The 25,943-nt window shown below is 44.9% G+C and overlaps 1 protein-coding gene across 3 annotated transcripts in view; it reads right to left on the minus strand.

Annotated features, from left to right (window-relative positions):
• SH3GL2 (SH3 domain containing GRB2 like 2, endophilin A1) overlaps positions 1-23,444 on the minus strand; it is a 91,559-nt gene extending 68,115 nt beyond the window's left edge. Inside the window, exon 1 of one of the 3 annotated variants that reach the window (XM_081176840.1) lies at positions 23,202-23,444. Coding sequence is in view for 1 of the 3 variants with exons in the window: in XM_081176838.1 (XP_081032964.1) it covers positions 23,202-23,246 (45 nt within the window). In the remaining 2 variants the exon portion in view is untranslated. The remainder of the gene's footprint in view (positions 1-23,201) is intronic. The other 2 variants (XM_081176839.1, XM_081176838.1) reach the window with 2 other exon arrangements.
• Positions 23,445-25,943: the final 2,499 nt, after the last annotated feature.

A 25,943-nucleotide genomic window follows, 5' to 3' on the forward strand; every position in this document is an offset into this window, starting at 1 on the left:
AAAGGAGAATGTTAGCCGCTTTGAGACTCCTGAAGGGGAGTGAAAGGCGGGATATCAAATCCAAACTCTTCTTCTTCTTCTTCTTCTTCTTCTTCTTCTTCTTCTTCTTCTTCTTCTTCTTCTAAAGCTACCCAAGGCCTGAATTCTTACTGGAACTGGACTGAATAATATTTATTCCAAGGGGCGTGCATCAACATGACCCTCCCAACTTCCTACAGTGCCCATTATTCTTGGCTTTTGACCATTTGGGCTGGGCTGATGGGCACTGGAGTCCAACAACACCCATGGAACTGGCCATCTCTGCCCAAAGATAACGCAAAAGACTTACTCCATGTCTCATAGCAGTAACCACACAAGTTCTTTGATGGCATACTATTGCTATATGAAGACCTTCTGTCACCATCACCAGGCAACTGCACTGTTGAGCTGTTGAGTTTCAACCTCACAGCAAGTTTTGGTTCCTCCATCTATCTGTGCATTAGGTTTTATCGGTATTTTTAAAATAAATGTTTAATTGTGTTGTAAGTTGCCTTGAGCATTTTTAACAGAAATCCAGGGTTAATGTACTTTGAATATTACCTGCGCTTCCTAGAATTTTTATGGTGTGTTTATGAAAACCCTTGATTTCTAGGAAGTGCCCTTTTGAGAACTTCTATTCTTGGCTAGATACATTTATTGCAGTGTTGTCTTGTAACATTGTCTATAGGTATCAAGACTGAACATGTATGGGAAAATGAAGTAAGCTTCTATTTTAAATCACACAATACCATAATGCACGCACCTACGTGTCTATGGGCAAATTAAAGCACCGCACATCTTAAAAGTATGTGAGAATGCCGGCCCAGTTAAGTTCCTCCCATACAAGCACTTTATCAAAATAGAATATGGAACACAGACAAAGTGACAGACATTCGAAATTCTTCCATTGTTTGGAAACGGTTCTTTTTCTCCAGTTCTCTAACTCACATACCCACTGTTGCCGATTAAGTAGGAAATGAAGACTAGGAATCTGAGTGTACAGTACGTGCATTTGTAAAAGAAGAAGAAGTTCAAGAACAGCAATGAAGTTTATATGAGTATTTATATAACCATGTTGTTTGTATTAAGCAGAAGGGACTGGAGGAGGGGGAACTAGCAACTGTGCTAGATGAAAGTAAATAGACTACAACTGAGAAGGCCTTGGGTACAAAGCACGAAATCCTAGCCAAATCTTTGTAATTCCATATGGAATAGGCTCAATGCAGCCAAACTTTAGCATCTGAGTCATATACAAAATGAAATGCTTGGAACTTGTGTTTAACTACTCCACTGAAATCAGTGATGTGCTTAGCTTTGGTTGGGTCATTCCTGTGTTGCTAATGCATGGTTTCTGCAACAGCTAAAGAATTGGACTTCATGCAGGTCACAGCATGTATCAGGCATCATCTATGCAAGAAGGTGCATCCAATCTATTTTCCATGTCTGTGATATTTTGGAGAATCCCGTTATCTATCCTGTGTCTGCAGGGTTGCAGTACAGGAAAAGCAAAGTAAAATCCTTCATCACTGTTGCCTCTAATTTCATAACTGCTTTATTAATGAGCAAAGATTGCTGTGATGTGCCACATTCAATCTTATAGTTAACTGCAAAGATACACATCTTAAGGTTATCACATGTACTAATTTGATTATACTGTGGTTCCACCCCCTCATTCCAAGCTGGAGGGTTTTTCCTCCTATAATTTCTCTGCAAACAGCACAGATCTGGCCCAAAGGAGAAAGAGATGGAAGACAGTTCAAGAGCACAACTGCTCCTAGAAATGCAATTGCTGTCAGCAACTCAAACGCAGAGTCCTTGGGAGGGGAAAAAATCCATACAGCTGGCTTTTTGTCACCCAAGCAGCTAAAATAAACCATTGCTTAAACTGAACAGAAGCACACCTATGATAAATAAGTAATCAATAGTACTTGTTTTCTTCTACAGATTGCAATTCTGCATGCATGTCCTGCCCAGCAGTATGAAGTCACAATAAATCAAGCTATTGCACAGTGAATCATTAGGGCTACTCCTCCAATGAGTGAAAACTGAGTGCCTGAGGAATAGGTTCAGAGGACACACACCATCATCAGAGCCAAGCACACAGGGACATGGGTATCATTTTAGGTTTCAGGCAGCCTGGGGAAAGGAGGCAAGGCTCAAAGGCCCCCTGATGGAGACATTCAGAATTAGATTGTGAAACAGCAGTATTGTAAGAGTGTTTTGGTATTTCAGATGCCATAAAAATAGTAAGAGATTTACCTCTTTTATCTAGCACACAGGCATTTTTAAAGCATTTATAAATTGCCATTAAGTTTGTCATAGGAACATCCGATGTTGCCTTATACCACTGACCCATCTGGTTCACAATGGGCTACATCAAACTTTCTACCCTCAAGACCCTCTTGAGGGGGCTAAAAATCAACACATCCCACCAGCCATAACATACGAGAAGCAAAGCCAATCACAAAGTGGTGGTGGATGGGAGGAGCAATTAGGTATGGCTATCTAATTCCCTGTGGCAAGGAGTCCCATAGCTCAGCTTCAAGTACAGACATTGGTTCTGTCAGTATCGTGACTCATCCTCTCCATTTTAGGCAGAATTTTCTGATCCAGAGGCATTACGTGCAGAAACTTCTTTTATTTTCTATTTCCCGCTCTCCCACGTGCCTCTTCATGTATTTTTATTCAGTTTGTATCATTTCTTCTCTCCTTCCACTGACATTTAAATAGCACCATGAAGGACTAGCAGGTTGCTACCAACATATTGGTAGCACTGACAAAACCTTCATACAATGCATCAGATTCACAAGTTAGTTTCATCAACGCTGATAAATGAAGTCAGTGCCTTAAGATGGTCATTTGAAAATTCCTTCTCATATACTTTCATACTGAGCTATGTTACTGCTCGTTTGAGAAACACCAGTGTTTCCAGATGCAAGCACATGGCTGGTTGGTTTTGATAAAGATGCGCACATCACCACCACAATTTACCCTTTTGTTATGGCAAACACTGGCATCTCCTTTACTAGTCATAATATGTAGTCTTCCCCTTCATCTCCAGATTTAGTGTATTCATTCAGGCATCAGTCATAGAGCTTCAGTATGCTGATGACAACGTAATGTGTGAATTCTCAGAGGATGACCTCCAAACCACCCTAAATATATTCGCAGAAGCTTACGAACAGCTTGGCCTATTGCTCAACACCCAAAAAACCAAAGTGCTGCACCAACAAGTACAAAATAACCCCTCTGCAGTGCCACAAATCCAACTCAATGGTGTAACTTTGGAAAATGTCAATCACTTCTACCTGGGCAATTATCTTTCCACAAGGGCCGAAATCCAGCATCGCCTGAGCTCTGCGAGTATGGCTTTCTCCCGACTGAAGTTCAGAGTGTTTGAGGACCGGGACATTTGCAGGGAAACCAAAATGCTTGTTTACAAAGCTATTGTACTACCAACCTTACTATATGCTTGTGAAACATGGACCACTTATAAACGCCATCTCCAACTCCTTGAAAGATTCCACCAACAGTGTCTCCAGAAAATTTTACACATCACTTGGAAAGACAGGTGAACTAATACCAATGTACTGGAAGAAGCAAAGATCAGCAGTGTTGAAGCAATGATTCTTCAACATCAACTTCACTGGACTGATCATGCTGTGCGGATGCCTGATGATCGTCTTCCAAAGCAACTACTCTATTCTGAACTTAAAAATGGAAAGCATAATGCTGGTGGTCAGCAAAAGAGGTTTAAGGACTGCCTCAAGGCAAATCTTTAAAAATGTAGTATAAACACCAACAACTGGGAAACACTTGCCTGCGAGAGTTCCAATTGGAGAACAGCCTTTAACCAAAGGTGTCATGGACTTTGAAGACCCTCAGACTCAGGACAAAAGGGAGAAATGTGCTAAGAGGAAGGCACGCTTGGCAAACCCCCCAATGTGATCAACTCCCACCCAGAAACCAATGTTCCGACTGTGGAAGGACGTGTGGATCCAGAATTGGCCTCCTCAGTCACTTACGGACTGATGGCTAAAACCGTGTTTATGGAAAACAATCATACTCGGCTACAAGGGATCGCCAAAGAAGAAGATCCATTCAGGCATCATGAACTTTTGTATAAGGGCATTGCTGTATATCATCGAGTGGCCGTTGCCACAAGAAGGGAGGGTGGTCACAAACATTGGCAATAAGAAACATCCTAGGCAACTGCTTAACTCATTACAGCCAAGAAGTTCATTCACTCTGGGAAAGATATGGGCTCCTATTGCCATTTCCAAAATCCATTTTAAGATTGCAGTTCAAAAATGGAAAGCTGGAAGGAGCGACGGCAGAGAGCACTGTCCATGGTTCTGATCCACCCAGGCTGACTCTCTAGAGTCTACACTGTGCCCTACAGCATACATGCATCATCAACAACCACAAGTTCACTTCCAAAACTGGGCAGCACAGAGCAGCTGCCACTGGGGAGTGGCACACCGGGCAAAATATTCCTGCCGAAATGGTCATTGCCTGATTTTATTCGTTATTTATATAGCAACATCGATGTGCATAACACTTTAAACAGTACAAGAGAACCAACACTAAGAACCTTACAATTTGAAATTCAACATGCTCAGTTTGCACACACTTCTACAGACAGAATGACTCCCCCCAAAAAACCCCCAAACTTATAGAGAAATGGGATGCACACTCTGTATAATCCGATTAAGTAAGTCAACATTCAGCTAGCTTCACTCATAGAATCAGAGAAATGTAGAGTTGGAAAAGACCCTGAGGGTCTACTGCATGTGGGAGTTTCACTGGCCCCAAACCCCTTTCTATTGAACACAATTGTCCAAAATGAAGGGCGGGGGGACTACTAAGCATGCATTAGGTTAAGCATGCTTCAAGCTATGTGGATTTATTGAGTAACATAATTGCCTCCGTACCAGAATTTTATTTTTAGGGAGAAACTGAGACCACCAGCAAACAACACCTCTGCAAAAATAGCTGTTACTCTAGAGACTCTTTTCCTCCGACGTCTTACTGCTTGTTATAAGAGTCAACACTAAATTGGACATATGTAAAAACAATTCTTTTTTGTTTGTTTGTTTCAGTCTCTTGGCAACTGCAGCTGCTGCGGCTTCTGACATTATGAGCAGAGTTGTTTCCCAACATTTCAGAAATAATGCACTCTTCTGGGCTACGCTGTCAGCTTCATGGAGTTCAGTTAAACTGCAGTGGCTTGGAACGAGCTGGAACGCTAATTGTGCAGAGTCCCGTGGTTCTCTATAGAGTTCTGAAGTGCTGGGTCTCGAGAGCAGGAAATAGCAGTCATTATTTTGACACCATCTATCAGAATGTGAGCTGGTCTTTGCAAAACAGACCAGACGTTAGGGCTTCCGGCAAATTATCAAACAGAATTGCGTCTGCCTTGCAATCATGAGCTGAAAGCCCCTGAAGTGGAGGCATGCGGTTTTGGAAGAAATGAAGTTCTGAACCCGGCCCCATGCTATCAAGGAATAGAGGACATAGAATTTCAGAGAGAAAAGGTGTTGGATGCCTTTGATGTAAGCAGGTGAGGGCTTGTTGCATATCCACTTACAGAAAATATTGAAAAGCAATAGGAGGAAGGATAATGGTTTTTCCATTGCTGTGACTTGCTTTACCAAGAGAATTCGGTTGAGGATCATCTTTCTATTATGTCAGGTGCCCTTCACCAAAAGCCTTGTAGCTGAAACTGTCTGGTCATCTTTGATGCACCTTAACATACACCATGTAATGTACATGTGTGTGCGACCCAGTGGAACTCTGGGGTCAAAAGAGGTGCCAGGTATCTCTTGCCATGGGCCACTGGTACTTGGCTACAGCTTTCATCATATGCAATTCTATATCCAGACATTCAAAATTGAGCCAGAAAGCTCACTGGGCACCCTTGCGCCAGTCACAGTCTCTCAGCCTGACCACAGGGTTGTTGTAAGGACAAAATCAGGAAAAGGAGAACCACGTATACCCACTTGCATTCTTTGAAGGAAAGGTGGGCTATAAAAGTGCTCAATAAAATGAAAATAACATAGAATAGTTGTATTTCATCACTGTGTTTCAGTTTTATTTGTCTCAGGTGACAACAATTTTAAAATACATTTAGGACAGCTTTAAAACGCTGCCTCTCTACATTCTCCCCTTTGCTTCTCTGTGAAAGGTGTTCCACACATGAATGAGCACGTACTGATTTGTTAGGATTCGGTGCCTGGCAACTGAATGGCTAAACTATCCTCAATACGAAGGACTGTGTATAAGATGACAGTGGATCCTTAGGATTTGCTTTGTGAAAGCTCATTGTCATATGCAGGACATCCATGATCTTAGGAGATAATCAAGAAATGAGCACACATATTGAACAACCCCCAAGTATTTTTTTTGCCTAGGCAAGGGACAGGCAACATGGTACCCCCCAAAGGCTGCTGGACTCCAAATCCCATCAGGCCTAGCCAGCATGGCCTATGGTCACAGGGTGATGGGAAATACAATCTGAAAGAAGGCGCCAGGTTAGCCACCCCTGACCTAGCTTGTTGGGTGATCACCCTCTTAAGAAAAAGGTATCCCAGAGACCTTTACGGATCTAGTAAGGAATTCACGGGGCTAATCAGCCACATTTCCAACATACCCACCTACCAGGAATATTGATATGATAAGCACAGTAACACTACCCATACAAGTCTGAATGAGCCAAGAAAACACTATGGGTGAAGTTCAACATGACACTCTTCCAATCTTCCCATCTGTGCAAGCCTTTCAGATGGGGATCGTTAGGCAAATCCCGCCCTGTGTGTCTCAACTGATCTAAAATTCTATTATGTTGATCAAATACTAGCATCTTCAGTAATTCTTACTTTGAGAACATTGCAATAAAATCTCTTGGGGTCTGATGTTTATGGTGAGGGACCACTGCAGCCATGTTAGTCTGCTATTAAGAAAGCAAGTCAGTATCATGGCAAAATATACATTTTCAATTACCCGATCTTCTTTGTCAGAGAGTAATATATTCATCTTGCTGGCTGGAAGCACTTAATAAATAATCATATTCTGAGCTGTGGGAGCAGCCATTCTGCTGCTTGTTACACTACAGGCATGCAACAAAAGAGAAACAGAGAAGGCGAGAGGCCTGCCGGCCTGCAGGGAGGTCTTAATTGGATTCCGGGATTCAAAGCCTGCTTCCACCCACATGGGAGGAAAAGGAAAGTCGCCCTGAGTGGCAGAGGAAAGAGCAAACACACACAAACACACACAAACACACACACAAGCGTATCGTGGGGGACGGAAACCCTCAGAGCCGTAACATTTAGGCACCGAGTTAATTCAAGAGAAGCGCAAGCGTTGATAATTGACCACTGGTTGCAAGGAGGCATTATAATGCAAAACTCAAATAGGAGTAATTATGCATCTGCCAAGATGGAGAAGCAGCCGGAATTCCCATGCACAGCTCCCGCTTTGAAAGAAGCAGGCTGCTGAGACAGGCAGAAAGACCCTCTGGGCAACAAAGATTCCGCAAAGCAGCTATTTGGTTCCAAATGGCATGGAAACGAGACTTCATAACCAGCTTAACCTGCCTCCGATAGGGCTGTCATCATGCATCAAAGGTGCCTGCAAAGAATGGTACTGAGCCAGCCAAGGCCATATGCAGGCAGGCTGTTGGGGATGGGGGCAAAGAAGAGAAGGGACTTGGTATGTATGCATTATATCTGCTAGTACTTGTATTTCGTAACCATTACGCAGCCCGTGTTAAGGTACAGGGGAGACTGTTAGTTGCATGCTGTAAGCTACAAGGACCCATAAGATGGTAGGGGTCTCCTAGGCCAGATGGGAAGCCAGTGTGGTGTAGTGGTTAGAGCAAGCATAGGCAACCTCAGCCCTCCAGATGTTTTGGGACTACAACTCCCATGATCCCTAGCTAACAGTGGTCGGGGTGATGGGAATTGTAGTCCCTAAACATCTGCAGGGCAGAGGTTGCCTATGCCTGGGTTAGAGTGTCCAACCAGGACCTGGGAGACCAGGGTTCAAATCACTGGGTGACCTTGGGCCTGTCACTGTTTCTCAGCCACTATGAGTTCCTTAGAGGAGAAGGTAGAATAAAAATGCAATAAAATGAAGCAAATTAGATATCTAGACAGGAGTTGCCACCCATTTTTGCTTAATGTAAAGTTATTCTGACATTTCTGCTCATTCTAAGTCTTGGAGGAATTGAAGGAATATATATACATATGTATTGATTGCAGTGGACCTTTTCCATGTGGAAGGTCCCAATTTCTATTTCTGGATCTTGAGTGCACATCTGCCCATGTCTAGAGGCTTCAGCCATTCTGAATATTCAGCATTAGGGCTGGCCAATATATTGATATAGGGTCCAAAACTAGTTTGAAGTCCATATCATGATATCGGCTGCAAAATTTTTGAACTGGCAATATATCGCAAATCATGACATATGTGTATGTGTGCTGTGCAAAAATCACAGTGTGGGGAAAAACGTGAAGCCAGCCAACGCTTCTCTCAATTCCTGCAGCCCCTGGTAACTCTGTGGCTCAGCTCTCCCCTGTCTCCTGCAGGGAAAAGTGAATCACAAGAGAAGGTGCCCGCAAAAACCACAATACGGGGAAAACCGTCAAGCCAGCCAGTGCCTCTACACAGCTCCATCTTTATTTCAGACATCATGTTATATTGGGATGTTTAGGTGGTGATGTACTGCAATGTTGAAAACTAGATATTGCCTAGCCCTAATATACATACATGGGATGTGGGTGGCACTGTGGGTTAAACCACAGAGCCGAGGACTTGCCGATCAGAAGGTTGGCAGTTCGAATCCCCGCAACAGGGTGAGCTCCCGTTGCTCGGTCCCTGCTCCTGCCAACCTAGCAGTTCAGAAGCACGTCAAAGTGCAAGTAGATAAATAGGTACCACTCTGGCGGGAAGGTAAACAGTGTTTCCGTGCACTGCTCTGGTTCGCCAGAAGTGGCTTTGTCATGCTGGCCACACGGCCAATAAAGCGAGATGAGCGCTGCAACCCCAGAGTCGGCCACGACTGGACCTAATGGTCAGGGGTCCCTTTACCTTTAATATACATACACACACACACACACACACACACACAAAATGGGGGGGGAGTCATGCAATGATGGTCTATATGCATTATCTACTGTACAGTCAACATGGAAGTTGGGTGCCTCAAAGTTGCCCAGCTGGCACGATCAACCCACACATGTGTACACGTGGAATGTCAGCTCAGGCTAAAAAGTTTCATGGATAACCCAAAAGACAACTTCACACTCAGCAGTTATACACAGTGATGACAGAGGTGGATTTCTGCCAACAGCGCAATGAAGTAAGAGAGAACTGTCACTCATTTTCGCGGGCAGGTAAGAGGGGGTGTGGGAAGATGCAAATACAGGAGCTGAGATTGCAAATATCCCACTTCCAGGAAAATGCTTGTGTTGTTTGGGACACCTACAGATAAACTGATACAACACATGACAAAACAGATTACAGAGACTGTGATTAGCTTGTTAGGAAAATGCACCAGCTGTGGCTATGAGGCCCTTCAGGTGTGCATAAAAATGGAAATCTCCTTTGATATGTTACATAGAACAGAATGACACAATCTTTCTGTAATTTCCCCTTTTGAAGTTTTTGTTGGGGGGGGAGGGTAACAGTGGAACTTGGCTTAGCTGTCTGATTTGCTTAGATAGGTGTTGCAGCCAATGACTGAGTCCTGGGCAAAGGGCACAACTAAACAATCATTACAGGCTAAACAACGACACGGCCAGTTATTGTAGGAAATTCCCTACCAACTTATTGGCGTTACATCATTGTTCTGTTCAATTACTGTAAGCAGGAAGATTAACATTATTATATGTAAACAGCGAATGGATGAGAATCTATAGAAAGTACCTGTGTGAACCTAGCAATACCCAAAGGGTCACTGTGGAATGAAACAGGTAGTTACAGAATGTGTGTTGGCATCTGTCTGTCTCGAGAGACAACAGGAGAATACACCTTCGCGGGTTAAACCAAACCATTGGAGAATTACAGCACCTAGTCTGGCAGCAGAGACTGGTACGGGAGAGATATGTTTTATTGCAGGTGAAGCAGATGAAGGTGTCTGGTAATTATGTATGCCTTACTTACAGAATTCTGTCTCTCCCCTCTGCCCCAACTAGCCATTAAAAAAAACCTAAGGTCCTTTTTAAAATACTGAACACACAATCACTTTTAATTTTAAATTAACCATGTCTCTAAATCAGGTGTGGGAACCTTTGACCCTCCATGTATTGCTGAACTACAACTCTCATAATCATTGGCTATGCTTTCTGAGGCTAATGGGAGTTGTAGTTCAGCAACATTGGCTCTAGAGGAAGTCCAAACAAGAAGCAAAGTGACTCTCCTCTGAATATCAATTAATTATTTCTAATAAGAAGAATGCTTGACCAATAGAGCACTGAGGTGAGTGAGTGTCTGACATTTCTTTCTGCTGTGAGACCTCACAGAGCAACCCAGGATGACCTCATGAGATCTACCCGATAGGCAGAACAGTAGCCATTGCAAAACAGTTACTCATAACTGCACCCAGCTAAGAGCCCTGGCATCCCAGGATCAACGTTATCAAAAGCTACTGAGTGTTCCAAGAGAACTAAAAAGGCTTCACTTTCCTTTCCTACTTCTAGGCAAAAGTAATCAACCAGGACAACTAAGGCACTTGCAATCCCCAAACCAGATCAAATTTTAAATCAGAACGGATTGCAATCATCATCCAAGAAAATAACTAATCCACAGAAGGATCACTAACCAGCAAGTCACTGTATTAGTTAATTTTGGCACATCTAATGCACACAAGCCGAGGAGCAAGGGTCTTCCAATGTACAATAGTTCCCTAGAGGTCAGTCTTGTTTGTCACAGGACGCCAGGTGAGAAACCATTTCCAGGCCTGAAACTGCAATCCTATGCACACTTGCCTGAGAGTAAGCTCTAGTGAACACAGCAGAACGTGATTCTTAAATAAATAGGCATAGGGTTGCACTGTGAGCTACCTCATCATGAGCTTAATTCTTTATTGGCAGTGGAAGCTTTTAATTAGAACTTTCTTCTGGACTATAAACATAACTTCTCTTTTATTGTCTGTCAATTCAAAGCACACTACATTTGGATCTTAGCTTGTAAAAGGTTCCCCATAAATATTTACCTGGCACAGAGCAGGCAGCTGGCTTCACAATAGTTCCGTGCAAATCCAGCAGAGTAATTTGTTTCATTATATTGATTGCCAAGGTGAGTAAATTTTGTGAAGTGTGCAGAACAGAACCTTACGGTTTTTGAGTGGGAGGGCTATAGGCCCAAAATAGTTTCAGATTAGCAATTCAATTTGTCAGTTCCATTTGGTCATCATTAAACCTGAAGCAACTTAGTATACTGAATGAATTAATTAAAGTGAGAGAGAGGGAGAGGAAGAGGGAGAGAACACAATGAATGCTCTTTGTCAGGACATATTATGCTGTTGTAGAAAATTTGGGGTTGGCTTTTGCTGCCCAACTCCCCAAGGGACTCTGAGTCCCCTAAGTCCATGATCAGTCAGAGAAGAATGGATGGAACCAGTGGAAAGCAAGGCAGATCTTTATTTTTCTGTTGCAACAAAGTTCCCTTGCAAGGAAGTAAGAGACACCTCTTTTTGAGGGTTAGCATTTTGGCATGAAGATGAAGGACATCCCCTTTACAGTAAGAAATACATCACACATAAAGTGGGGTTACAGTGGCTCGGGCAGGTCAAGCGGTGACATTCCTGGGGATTAGTAAATTTTACATAGTTCCAGACACAGTTTACACAAAGCATCAGCATTGATGAAACAAAAAAGGTAAAAGTAAAGGATCCCTGGATGGTTAAGGTAAAGGTAAAGGGACTCCTGACCATTAGGTCCAGTCGTGACCGACTCTGGGGTTGCGGCGCTCATCTCGCTTTATTCGCTGAGGAAGCCAGCATACAGCTTCTGGGTCATGTGGCCAGCATGACTAAGCCGCTTCTGGCGAACCAGAGCTGCACGGAAACACCATTTACCTTCCCGCCAGAGCGGTACCTACCAGTATTTATCTACTTGCACTTTGATGTGCTTTCGGACTGCTAGGTTGGCAGAAGCAAGGACTGAGCAATGGGAGCTCATCCCGTTGGGGGGATTCGAACCGCCGACCTTCTGATCGGCAAGTCCTAGGCTCTGTGGTTTAACCCACAGCACTACCTGCATCCCTTCCCTGGATGGTTAAGTCCAGTCAAAGGCAACTATGAAGTTGTGGCACTCATCTCACTTTCAGGTTGAGAGAGCCAGCGTTCGTTGACAGACAGCTTTCTGGGTCATGTGGCCAGCAAGACTAAACCGCTTCTGGCACAACGGGACACTGTGACAGAAACCAGAGCGCACGGAAATGCCATTTACCTTCCCGCTGCTGTGTCCTGCTGGTACACATGACCAATAAGGTCCAAAAGCAAGAATTATACATTTATTCTATATTTGAGACCTTAGAATTTTTACAACACCCTTCAGACGGTCTCAGTTCCATTGGAATCACTTTGTCCTGGAATCGGGGCCAGATCGCAACCCAATAATACCTGCATGAAACATTAAAAGCACAACTGTAGATCGAAAGCATGGCAGAGCCATCGGCTTACGGAGATCATCATTCCTCACAACAATCATTTCTTGGCAGAATTAGACTGATCCTGTATTGTATAAATATAAGTTCGTAGGGAGGTAAAAATAAATTATATAAGAAATATGTAACTGTGCAGTATAAAGTAATGGATAGACAAAGTACAGTGAGATTAATTGGAAGTCAGTTTTAAATTTCTTCTCTTTAAGTTTTATAATTGTGTTCAGTATCAAGAGTATATATGATGATAATTATATTAATCTTCTTATATCTTATAGTGTGGTGGTTTGTTTGATTTTTCTGTTAGTTGTTCGTTTGATTGTATGTTTGTTTACTTGTATGTACATCTGTTTTCTCATAAATGTATTTATTTTAAATTAATAAAGATATATTTTTTAAAAAACAAAACAAAACAATCATTTATGAGGAAAAAATAATATGAGGCAATTAAAATAAAATTGGTAGTCTATCCCAGTCACTTCCCACCAGCTGTTACGCCCCACTGCTTTGCTGTGGCAAATAACAGCATGGAGTTTTAGGTCGGTGTGAATGCTGAGATGGCAGCCCTTTGATGTGAACCAATTATCCCCCCTCCCCATGGTAAATATTGCAGTCAATACAGCAGCTGCGGGGGACGAACAAACATGGAGCTTATATTGAAGCTGGTTAGCAGGGTCAGTTTGGTAACCAAGAACTATAAAAAATTAAGGTCAGCCATCAACACAAGCAATGTGCTCCTTACTGCACAGAACTCTGCAAGATCCTGCCATGCTTACATTTTCCATTCGCCTTGTACAACATAATGTGGTTCGTAACACCCTCAAACCCGTACAATTTCACAAAGTTGGCTAGGTTTCTGAAACGCTTGTCTTTCCAAAGATGGAAAGGGGAATTGGCTTCACAATCCGAGTTTAACTCTGGGACTGAACAAGCAGGAGAAAGGTTAAGTAACCACAGTACATGTGATAATAAATGATACACACACAGTAGGTTTCTCCAAGACAAAGGTGGAAGAGGATCATGCAAAAGCTGATGGACACTAGCATGGAAACGGTTCATCTGAGGAGGTTTGGGGCAGCCTTATAGATATTTTGAGCTACAACTCCCATCTGTCCCAAAAAGCACAAGCTGGTTGGGGCTGGGGGCTAAACTATCCAAAGAGTATTAGCTTGAAAAGGCTGGCTTAGACACAAAGCCTTCAGCAGGATCTTGGCAAATGCTACTCTCAGCCATGCTGCAAGGAGAGGTTGCTGCCAGAATCCCAGCACGTCCCAACTTCCATGTTAGGAGAAGCTAAGTAGGGGTTTCTTGAAAGAGTACACTATAAGGCCACACAGAAAGAGAGAAAGAGACAGAGGCAGACAAAGAGAGGTCTCTGGCCATTGGCTCCATACCAATTTTAGTGATGAGGCCAAGTTGGCTCCAGCTCACCCCATAAGGAAATCAGTTTCTCCAATGAGTTCTTGGTCAAAGCTCAGGTCTTCGGCACCAAGCCCCTGCCTCCCTGCTGAGTGGCTCACCAAAGCACATTTATAGCATTAGTCTGCTAGGCTTCTCGGTTGGTATAGGAAGAAATCACTGTGCAGAATTCCATCTACTTGCCTTGTCGGAAACACGTTAATTAGGTGAATTTTTATCCCCAGAGGAAATTACGCATCAGCTAATTTGGCTGGTGCTATATTCACTTCTGACATGGAGCCCAACCCTCCAGCTCCCATTAGGTGAGTGTCACCAGGTCCAGACTCCTTCTCCTCTAGCAAAGCTTTTGTAAGAAAGCCCCTCTTTGTGTGCTGGCTTTTAGATGTATGCCAGGGGAAACTAATTATCAATGCAATATTGAGACGTATTTCCCCCTAGGCTTAATGGCCTTTTTGTAACATTTTAAACGGATCAAAATACTAAATTTAACTCCCTTCTCTCCAGCCAAATAACTGTATTTCCACAATTACCTTCCCTGGCATCTCACTCCTATTTTGGTTCATGTAGCATTAAAGGAAACCAGCACAATTATCTTTCAGCAATTACTGCAAACAAATTCTTACTAGGGTTGCTTCAGTTTACAAATATGTGGTTACTGGCCACCAAAGTCTCCCATGAAGTGCACCAGCTGTAGTTTCTTCCTTTCTTAATTTTAATTAAACTTTTCCAAAGTTTCACAAATTAACTTCAAATCAAATTATTACATTAAACAATAAAATAATGCACCAGCTGAAGTCTACGAACCATCTTCAGAGGCAGCCCCGCATATAAAGCGTTGCAGTCATCTAACCTAGAGGTTATCAAAGCATAGATGAAAGACATAATCCCAGAGTGTTATTTCCTCCTGGGGTTCATGGGACTTGTAGCTTTCTGTGCCCTTCGGTTCAGTGCTTCCTGGGTCAGGAAGCATTGAAAACACAATGCAATCTAGTAAAAAATGATGTTCCAGCTTGAGTTGTGGGGAGATAACTCAGCAATACAGTGGTACCTCGGGTTACATACGCTTCAGGTTACATACGCTTCAGGTTACAGACTCCGCTAACCCAGAAATATTACCTCAGGTTAAGAACTTTGCTTCAGGATAAGAACAGAAATCATGCTCCAGCGGCACGGCAGCAGCGGGAGGCACCATTAGCTAAAGTGGTGCTTCAGGTTAAGAACAGTTTCAGGTTAAGAACGGACCTCTGGAACGAATTAAATACTTAACCCGAGATACCACTGTATTTGCTTCTGGAGAAACATGCCTAGAATTGCAGTGTTGAAGACTGTTGGTTGCTTTCTGCCCAAGAGAGTGACCCTAACCCTAGACAGAATGAGAGGGCTGCCTCAGACAGGCAACTGAAGGTGTCGTGAAAGGGCAGCAAATTAAATAGCTAACCAGCCATTTATTATTATTATTGTATTTTTACTGCTAGGAAGGAGGAAGGTGTGCTTGGTTTCCTGCCTTAAGTGCCAAAAAGTCCTTGACGGGACTGGGTAGGGCACCGTTTACTGCTCCGGCAATATCTTACTGCCGTAGCCCCATCCAGGTCCCTTCGTCAAGCAAGCAGGGGCTAGGAGCCTCTGAGAAACCCTTGCCTGAGAGCAGAATCCACATATGAAGTCAGACAGTCCAGAGGTTAGGGAATCCAGGTGATCACAGAGCCAAGGGTCCAGGTGGAGAGCAGGAAGCAGCAAGGTAGGGCCAGGAACTACAGGTGCTATTTCCAGCATCTAACTGCTGCTGAGAGCTCTGTTTAAGAAGACCAGAACCAGCTGGCTCTCATCAGTGCCTTCTCCTCTGTGGAGGCTGATCAACCGCAGGTGAAGTCACTCTGCCTTCTCCCCCCTTCAAGCTGCTGTTCAGCAGGCAAAGCTGACTCCTAGCCCATGGCATGGACTAGCCCAGTCAAAAGAACAGAAGACTCATCAGGCCAAATTTGTGTGCATTTGCCAATGCACCAACCCAACTTCCACCTCTCAAAGAGGCTGGAAGTTGGGTTGGTCAGAGGTGGGTGCTTGGGTTTTGCTTTTTTAGGGATCCCCAGAGACACAGCCGTGTCAGCTTGTTGCAACACAAACATAAACAAATATTGCGGCACCATAAAGACTAACCATTTTATTATGGAAGAAGCTTCTGTAGGCTACAGTCTACTCTAGATGCATCAAGTGACTGACACTCCATGAAAGCTGCTGACAAAGGTTCAGGTCTTTACCCTGCTGCAAGTGTCTTTGCCGTTTTTATTTTATAATGGACTCGCTGATCATTTGTGGAGGGCAAGAAGATATGTTGCAGCTGGTCAGCCTAGCTGAAGCTCTGAAAGTTCCTCCATCCTTCTCCAGGTGCAACTTATAAGCCAAACCAATTGCTTGAAAACACCTGGAACCAGGCATTTTGCAGGCTCACTTGGACATGCCATGTGTCCCATTACTTGCCCTACTTGTGATATACCATATAGTCTGGATTACATGATACAGTCTGCTAGGTTTAAAGGAGGATCAATCCTGTACAAGGGGTTGGACTTGGTCTATGGAGTGCCTTCTAGCCCCATGGATTTCTTTTCAGAACTGATCCACTTTCTCCAGCGATCACTATAGGAAGACAGAAGCCATTCCAAAGCAGCACTTACTTGGGCGCCTTTTAAAGCTCAAATGCCTATTTCTTCCCAACTGTAAACTTCCACACTTGCCAAATTGGTTTATGCCCGTTCAGTTTTACTCAGCAGGGATGCTATTAGCAGGGTTCCCAGTGGGGATATTTTAAGCCTCTCTACACAATTGCCCATGATTGACCTGAAGTAGTTTATGGCTTGCTTGCATTACTACGCAAAAAATAAATACAAAGAATAAATTGAAGTAGGTTCACAAAACTACGCAATTTGGCTTCAATAGATTCTTACGAATTCATGCCCACACACCCAGTAGCTAGACCGTGGAAGTTGTTTGCCCTCAAAGAGATAAAGAATACTCAACAGTTAAACGTCAATTAGTATTATTAATTGAATTTATTAGTTTTATGCAAAATGAAACTCAAAGCTACTTACAAAACCAAATGCATATATTAAAACCAGCATAAAACTAAAATGGAGTAAAACCTAAACATACATTCATATTTATAAAATGGCACATTCTCCCCTCTGAACGAAGCTACAGATAATTAAGGGCCAAAGGCCTGGTGCAAATGAAATGATTTTGCCTGGTACCTAAATATAAGTAGTGATGGTGCCAGGGTAGAAGATGATGATGGGGAAACCTGCCAAATAGAGCCTAACCTGATTATTATAGCATCTGGGAAGTGGGGCAGAGGAGTAGGTGCATTGGACCCTAACTTCTCCCATCCACAGTCAGAATGCTATCTACTTTTAGGAGACCCAACCCGTTTACTGTTGAAAGAGCCCTAGGAGTGATTTACGAAGGTTGGAAGAAAAACATTTCCTCCAGTCCTGATCGCACACACACAACTCTTTCCTCTAAGGCAAACGTGGGAAGTTTGTGGCCCTCCAAACATTGTTGAACTCCACCATCCCCAACCACTGACCATATTTGCAGTGATTAATGGAAGGTGGAGTTCAACATCTAGAGAGGTCCCCTATCCTTGTTTTAAGAAGAGGTCAGAGCATCCAACAGCTTAACAAATATTGGAATTCACAGCTAGCACAAAACCCATCTCCAGTTCTTCCCAGAATATTGTGTGTGTGTGTGAGAGAGAGAGAGAGAGAGAGAGAGAGAGACTGTCTCCAGACTGAGCTACACAGTTTTTGGGAACACTGAGTAGATTTCTGTTCATCTAGCTCTAAACCACAGAACTAGAGCTATAAGGCAATAGTGCTAGGCTGCTGGGATTTAGGGCTAGGGCCCTGAGTCACTAATCTACCCTATACTTAGAAGAATAGAGATGGAAGGACCCAGAATAACATCTACTCCAACTCCCTGCAATGCAGGAATATGCAGCTGCCCCATACAGGGATCAAACCTGCAACCTTGGCATTATTGGCACCACACTCTAACCAACTGAACTACAGTGGTACCTCAGGTCACATACGCTTCAGTTTACAGACTCCGCTAACCCAGAAATAGTGCTTCAGGTTAAGAACTTTGCTTCAGGATGAGAACAGAAATTGTGCTCTGGCGGCTAGGCGGCAGCAGGATGCCCCATTAGCTAAAGTGGTGCTTCAGGTTAGGAACAGTTTCAGGTTAAGAACAGACCTCCGGAACGAATTAAGTACTTAACCCGGGGTACCACTGTATCTTGTGCTAATGCTACTGGAGAGGGAAAGCGATTCCAATTATTTATCACCCTTCCCTGCGATTCCTCATTTGCCTCCCCTCCCAACTTCTTGTCTCGAACACTCCATTTTTGAATATACTATTTCAATCTTTAAATGTACACCTAAAAGTGCAATATGTGAGCAGCAACTTGCAGACGTCCACACAAGGCTAAACCAGGAACAGGTGCCATGTTGAAAAAGGACTCAAGAGGTTTAATAAAATAAAATAAAAATTCACATGGAATGCAAAAGAGTGCACAGCCTATTTTTACCGTGTGCAGTAGGAGGCTAAAAGGGATTTGCAGGTGTTAAGGTAATTGTAGGTATTATGCTAACTGGATGGCAGAATAGGTTAAAAAGGTGAGCAGAGGACAAGGAGGCACGAAATTCATTTCCTCAACTCCAGCCATACACAATTCATGGAGACCAAACTAATTTAAATGCAAATCTCTGAGAAAACTACAATTAATAACAGAAGTTTAATTCAGTTTTCAGCAGCGGTTTTTGAGATTTCTGCAGCACTGAGATTTACCTGCTTATTCAGTCTTCTTTAAAACAACAACACAATATTAAAAACTGAATTTTTAAAAGGAGTTATATCAAATGTGATTCGCCTTCAGAACTATATCTCACAGTTTATTGCTCAGAAATAGGCCTTAAAATTATGACACATGCAGTATTAATTTTTACCTACTTTATTTAACCGGCATTAAAGTTTCAGAAGTGTAACCCCATAAGAATATAGTAAGCGGGGTGGGTTGTTGAACCATTCACAGGATTTGTTGACACCTTTTACAATTGGAGTCAGAATGCTGAAAATATTGATCAAAACCAGCGTTTAAAATGCCATCCTCTGCCTGGCAAATCTATTTAATGATCAAGTTCAATGGGACTTACTCTGTTGTGCATATAGAACAACAGCCCTCATATCGTTGCGCCATCTTTCTAATATATCCCATTTTTAAAGCCTGCTTAGTTCAAGACTTTTGGCACTCCTGTTAATACTAACAAAATTCAAAATTCTTATTGCTGGTTATAGGATAATCGTCTCCAGATCACTTTACTCTAACCCTAAATGTTCCTGACTAGCAACAGAGTGCCAACATGTATATGCTACTGTCAGGGACTCAGGGACAGAGGCACAGGGGAGAGAGGAAATGGAGAGCGAAGGGGAAGAATCTGAGGGCAGCGTAGGGGAGTATAGCAGTGACCCGAGAGATTCCATCCTCCAGCGAATCGGAAGATTCCCAGAAGGAGGCGCCGATGGTCAGGGCGAGGGGGGTCCCAGAAACAAGGGGCCAGCGGGGACTCCCAAAGCAGCAGCTGGAAATCAGGACCAGCTTCACCACCAGAGCGTAGTGGGGGGGAAGAGTCCCATGCGTCAGGGCCAGCGTCTCCTCCAGCAGGGGGAGAAGATGAGTCAGGGCTGACCACGCCTCTATCGGAGAGTGGAGGAACGAGCAGTGTAACGGTCAGGAGGAAGGTTGCCGGCTGGGCGCGCGCGCCAAGTTCAAATGTACAGGCGCGCGGGACAGCGGAAAATCCGGATTGGGAACCGGGTCCCAAAGCCCGCCGGAAGCAGGGGGAAGACTCAGGGGACTCAGCGTCAGAAGAGTCTAGGAAGGGCGAGACCCCAGCTGACAGGCGGGGCCAGAGAAGGAAAGAGCAAAGAAAGAGGTGGAGCAAGGCTAGAGTCTTAAACTGGTGTCTGGGGGGAGGAGACTCAGACGGAGCTTCAGCGGTCTAGAGTTCAGACGTAGAGCTGCACGCCGCGGCTGTGAAAGTGAAAATGAACTTCAATAAAGACTTTTGTATATAACAACGGACTGGCGTTGGTCCTTTGGGACCTCGGGCAGCTCTGACAGCTACTCTCCCAAACAGATTCAACTGCATTCTCAATGCGACCGAAGACTGACAGAAAGGAACTAAAATCTTAAGGCGATGAAGGCAACATCTGAAGCCCACTGATCCCATAACATGGTGATAATTAGCCATGTCATGTTCATATCAATGCTACTCAGTCCAGTATATCTGAAGAAGTGTCTCCACCCCCATCATTCTGCTCAGACACTGAGGTCCAGTTCCAAGACCTTTATTATTTGGGGTTTATTTATAAGGCAAGCAACCTAGTTGCACAGGCTTCCTGACCCACAGTTTGGGAAATGCATCTCCACCCCCATCATTCAGCCCGGACACAGAGATCCAGCACCAAGGGCCTTCTGGCAGTTCCCTCCCTGTGAGAAGTGAGGTTACAGGGAACCACGCAGAGGGCCTTCTCAGTGGTGGCACCTGCCCTGTGGAACGCCCTCCCATCAGATGTCAAGGAAATAAACAACTATCTGGTTCTTAGAAGACATCTGAAGGCAACCCTACTTAGAGAAGTTTTTAATTACTGATGTTTTAATGTGTTCTTAATCTTAGAATGCTTGATCGTGTTTTTAATATTCTGTTGGAGGCCACCCAGAGTGGCTGGGGAAACCCAGACAAATGGGTGGGGTATAAATAATAATAATGATAATAATAATAATAATAATAATAATTTAGTATTTATACCCCGCCCATCTGGCTGGGCTTCCCCAGCCACTCTGGGCGGCTTCCAAAAAAAAAATTAAAATACTGTAATACATCAAACATCAAAAGCTTCCTTAAACAGGGCTGCCTTCAGATATCTTCTAAAAGTCTAGTAGTTGTTTGTTCTCTTTGACATCTGGTGGGAGGGCATTCCACAGGGAGGGCGCCACTACCGAGAAGGCCCTCTGCCTGGTTCCCTGTAACTTGGCTTCTCGTATTATTATTATTATTATTATTATTACTGAAGAACGGTTGCAACACAAGTGTTGCATCCCTCTAATGAAGTATTTGCATTGCTCACTTTGGCCATGAAAGAAATTTAAAGTAAATGATGACGGAAGAATCAGAATGAAGGCATGTGCCAGTAGAACTGCTCCATCGTGAATTCCTAATTCTGGAAGGTCTGCATTTCCTAGAGGATAAGACAATGTGCTAGAGCCGGTCCCGAAAGGTCTGATGCTGCACTGCATTCTGCAGAGGAGATTCACTAGGGTGATATTTTTAAACAGCTTGACGTTATCTTGAAGATACTTCATAGGCGGCATTATATAACACGTGGCCTTCAAAAAAGGAAGACAGAAGGTTTTCTGTGACCCGACAGATATTGGGGATTCGATTCCCCTCCCTGTCCCAGGTTTGCACCAACGTGAATTAACCCGAATCAGAATCTAATCCTTGGTTATAGAAATACAGCATGAGGCCATTAACCCATCAGACTTCACTCTCCAAATCAGTTACTCACATAAGCGCATTGCCACTGGTCACAACACAAGATTAAACTGAAAAAAACACTGCAGCCTGACAGACGGACACACTAGATTATATTTTTAAGGAACTTCCCCTCCGTGGTGGCAAGGCTCTTTACCACCAAACAGATTTAACCAACAAAATACCAAAACAAACCAGTTTGGCAATATCCAACTCGAGCGTCAAAATACCCCACACGAAAAACCCCCAAAATTCATTGGGATTTTAAAGACTAAAGTTTAATATAGATCGACTTCCATTCATGAAGTCGAAAACCCGATGGAAGGAAAGGATGGTTTTCCGTTGATGAGACGGGGAAAGGCGCGGAGGGAGGGGAGGGGACGCGCGCACGGTTAGGGACACCGTGTGATGGAGCAGCGGGGGGGGGGGGGAGAATCAAAGCTCAGTAACTACATCACTGCAAGGTCACTGGAGGAGGATTTTTACATAATCCGAGTCCCGGCCGGATAGTCCACTGGAAGGGTATGGAAATAGTACAACTGGCCAGCCCTCCTCCTCCGCCAACAGCCGCTTGCACGCTGCAAGCTCCGCCAGCCTCCCGCGCCCGGTGCCCCCTCCTTCCCCCCACCCCCAGCCACGTCCCAGAAAGGCTGCAGGAGCAGCAGCAGCAGCGCGGCGGATAAAAGCAGCCACAAATCCTCGCCGGGCTCTGCAGCGGCTGAGCTGCTCCAATGCGGGGGAAGCGCGGAGATGGAGGGCGGGAGGAGAGAGAAGCGCAAGATCCCGCGTCTGCGGCGAGCCAGTTGTGGGCGCCCAGCACGGAACGAGGCCGGGCAGAGAAATAAAGCGGGGGGGGGGAGAGAGAGAGAGAGAGAGAAAACCGGGTGTCTGATCCCCGTCTCCCTGGAAAGCACAATGCGGTACCCATCGCGCCCCCTGCATTGGCCAGACCTGGTCCGGCCAAGCGCCCCTCCGCCAGGACCCTTTCCAGCTTCTGCTGCAGTCACACAGAACAGGTGCGCTATTTAGTGCAAAAACACCACTTAATTGGGAAGACCTGGCAATGGCACAGGGCCAAGCAGGGAGCCTCGTCGATCTCGGATGTGTTCCCCCACCCCACCCTCTCCCCGCCTCGCTTTTTTTGCCCCGGGTTAAGCCTCCAGAGGGGCGCCAGAGAGGCTCCCAGCCCGGGTGTGTGCGCGCACGCAAATGCGCTTTGGGAAGGGTGCCAAACTGGGTCTTTGCCCTGGGTGAAATAAAGCCTAGTTTCGCCCTCTGCCCCCCACCCTCTCCGGCTGGCTTCCCAGCTGCCCCCGGTCCTCCCTTTTGCCCAGCGCCCCCTCCCCAACGCAGCGCCCCCTGGAGGCCTCCTCCGGCGCCTCGCTCCCTCCCGCGCGCGCCCAGAGGTTCCTAACTCGGAGGGTTAGACCCGCGCTTCCCGCCGCCCCCGCGCGCCTCCCTCCTTGCCCGGGGCTCCTCGGCCTCCTCCGCGCGCGCCCCCGGCCCCCTCACCTGGGTGGCTTTGTGAAACTGCTTCTTCAAACCGGCCACAGACATGGCTGCAGGAGACGCGCTTTCCGCGGGAGGATGCTGAGGACGAGCCGGAGGGGCTGCGGGACGCTTCCCGGGGGAGCTGGGCTTCGCTTCCTTCTCCCTCCCTGGCCGGCCGCGCTCGCTGCCTCTCTCGCCCCTCCTGCCCGAATGGGGGCTCGCGGGTGCCGGCGATGGTGCAGAAACAGCCTGACGTCAAATGGAGGCAAGCCGGCCTCTTAAAGGGAAAGCTCTGCGCTTCCCTCTCCGCCTTGCGCTCTCTCGAGAAAGGAGCGGCGCGCTCCGGTTCTCTCCAGCGTGTGGACGCTCCTGGCCTGCGCCCGCTTGCTCCGAATTAAGCGCCGGTCACCGGTGCCAGCGAGCCTCGTAGCCCCACGCTGTATACCATTTTGCCAGTGAAAATAGGGATGTCCAATTCCATAACAATAGCAACAACAAAACAACAACAATTTTATTATTTATACCCCACCCATCTAACTGGATCGGCCCAGCCACTCTTGCGGGTTCCAACATATACACAGACATAATAAAACATGTCAGCTTCTTCATGAATGGCTCCACATAATATGAGAGACCACCAGTCCTCCTCCTCCTTGCTTGTTGCATGTGTGACAGCATACCCCTCCAACATTTCTCCGATGAAAATAGGGATGTCCTATTCCATAATAAGGTTTTCCCAGTAGTGATGTATGGAAGTGAGAGCTGGACCATAAAGAAGGCTGATCGCCGAAGAATTGATGCTTTTGAATTATGGTGCTGGAGGAGACTCTTGAGAGTCCCATGGACTGCAAGAAGATCAAACCTCTCCATTCTGAAGGAAATCAGCCCTGAGTGCTCACTGGAAAGACAGATCCTGAAGCTGAGGCTCCAATACTTTGGCCACCTCATGAGAAGAGAAGACTCCCTGGAAAAGACCCTAATGTTGGGAAAGATGGAGGGCACAAGGAGAAGGGGACGACAGAGGACGAGATGGTTGGACAGTGTTCTCAAAGCTACCAGCATGAGTTTGACCAAACTGCGGGAGGCAGTGGAAGACAGGAGTGCCTGGCGTGCTCTGGTCCATGGGGTCACGGAGAGTCAGACATGACTAAACGACTAAACAACAACAATATTCCATAATAATACTAATGATAATAACAATAATTTTATTATTTATACCCTGCCCATCTGACTGTGTTGCCTCAGCCACTCTGGGCAGCTTCCAACATATATAACAACATAACAAACCCTTTAAAAACTTCCTTATACATTCCCTTCAGATGTCTTGACCTAAAGGTTGTATAGTTACTTATCTCCTTATCTCGGAGGTTAAATAACTGCATACCCTCCAACATTTCTCCAGTGAAAATTGGGACGTCCTAAGGAAGAGCAGGGCAATCTGAAATCAAATTAGAAACTGGGATGGCATCTGCAAACTGGGACTGTACCTGGAAAATAGGGATGTTTGGAGGGTCTGACCATGTGTGTTTTCGCTTGGATATACTGCATCCAACTTACCTGCTAACATTGAGGTGCATAAGACACAGGTTCACTTCAGCTCAGGAGAAACCCACCTGGGGATGCAATGACTGCAGATATTAATATTGTGCAGTTTGAAGTGACTGAAGCATAAGAACTGACTCCTTTTGGAAGAAATCATTGTCCAGGCCCATAAAAATATTATTCAAACTTTTACTGGCAGGATTCTTTACAAACAAAACATAAGCATCAAAAATACACCCAAAATATCCATATAATGTTGTGTGCTGTCCAGCACAGGTTCAGAATCTTAGAAATAAAAGATAACTCTCCCACATTCCAGCTTGCATAAGCCTACCCTACCTAAGGCTATGCAACTCTCTTTGGAGAGCCTTTATCACATCCTTTGTTGTATTAGCCACTACCCTTCCAAGATGGCGAATTTGCAACTCAGTACTTTTGTCAACAACCTCAGATATGCAGATGACACAACCTTGATGGCAGAAAGTGAGGAGGAATTAAAGAACCTTTTAGTGAGGGTGAAAGAGGAGAGCGCAAAATATGGTCTGAAGCTCAACATCAAAAAAACTAAGATCATGGCCACTGGTCCCATCACCTCCTGGCAAATAGAAGGGGAAGAAATGGAGGCAGTGAGAGATTTTACTTTCTTGGGCTCCATGATCACTGCAGATGGTGACAGCTGTCACGAAATTAAAAGACGCCTGCTTCTTGGGAGAAAGGCGATGACAATCCTAGACAGCATCTTAAAAAGCAGATACATCACCTTGCCGACAAAGGTTTTTATAGTTAAAGCTATGGTTTTCCCAGTAGTAATGTATGGAAGTGAGAGCTGGACCATAAAGAAGGCTGATCGCCGAAGAATTGATGCTTTTGAATTATGGTGCTGGAGGAGACTCTTGAGAGTCCCATGGACTGCAAGAAGATCAAACCTATCCATTCTTAAGGAAATCAGCCCTGAGTGCTCACTGGAAGGACAGATCCTGAAGCTGAGGCTCCAAGACTTTGGCCACCTCATGAGAAGAGAAGACTCCCTGGAAAAGACCCTGATGTTGGGAAAGATGGAGGGCACAAGAAGAAGGGGACGACAGAGGACGAGATGTTTGGACAGTGTTCTTGAAGCTACCAGCATGAGTTTGACCAAACTGCGGGAGGCAGTGGAAGACAGGAGTGCCTGGCGTGCTCTGTTCCATGGGGTCACAAAGAGTCAGACATGACTAAACGACT

This window comes from Podarcis bocagei (genome assembly GCF_964188305.1).
Source record: "Podarcis bocagei genome assembly, chromosome: 17".
Taxonomy (NCBI): Eukaryota; Metazoa; Chordata; class Lepidosauria; order Squamata; family Lacertidae; genus Podarcis; species Podarcis bocagei.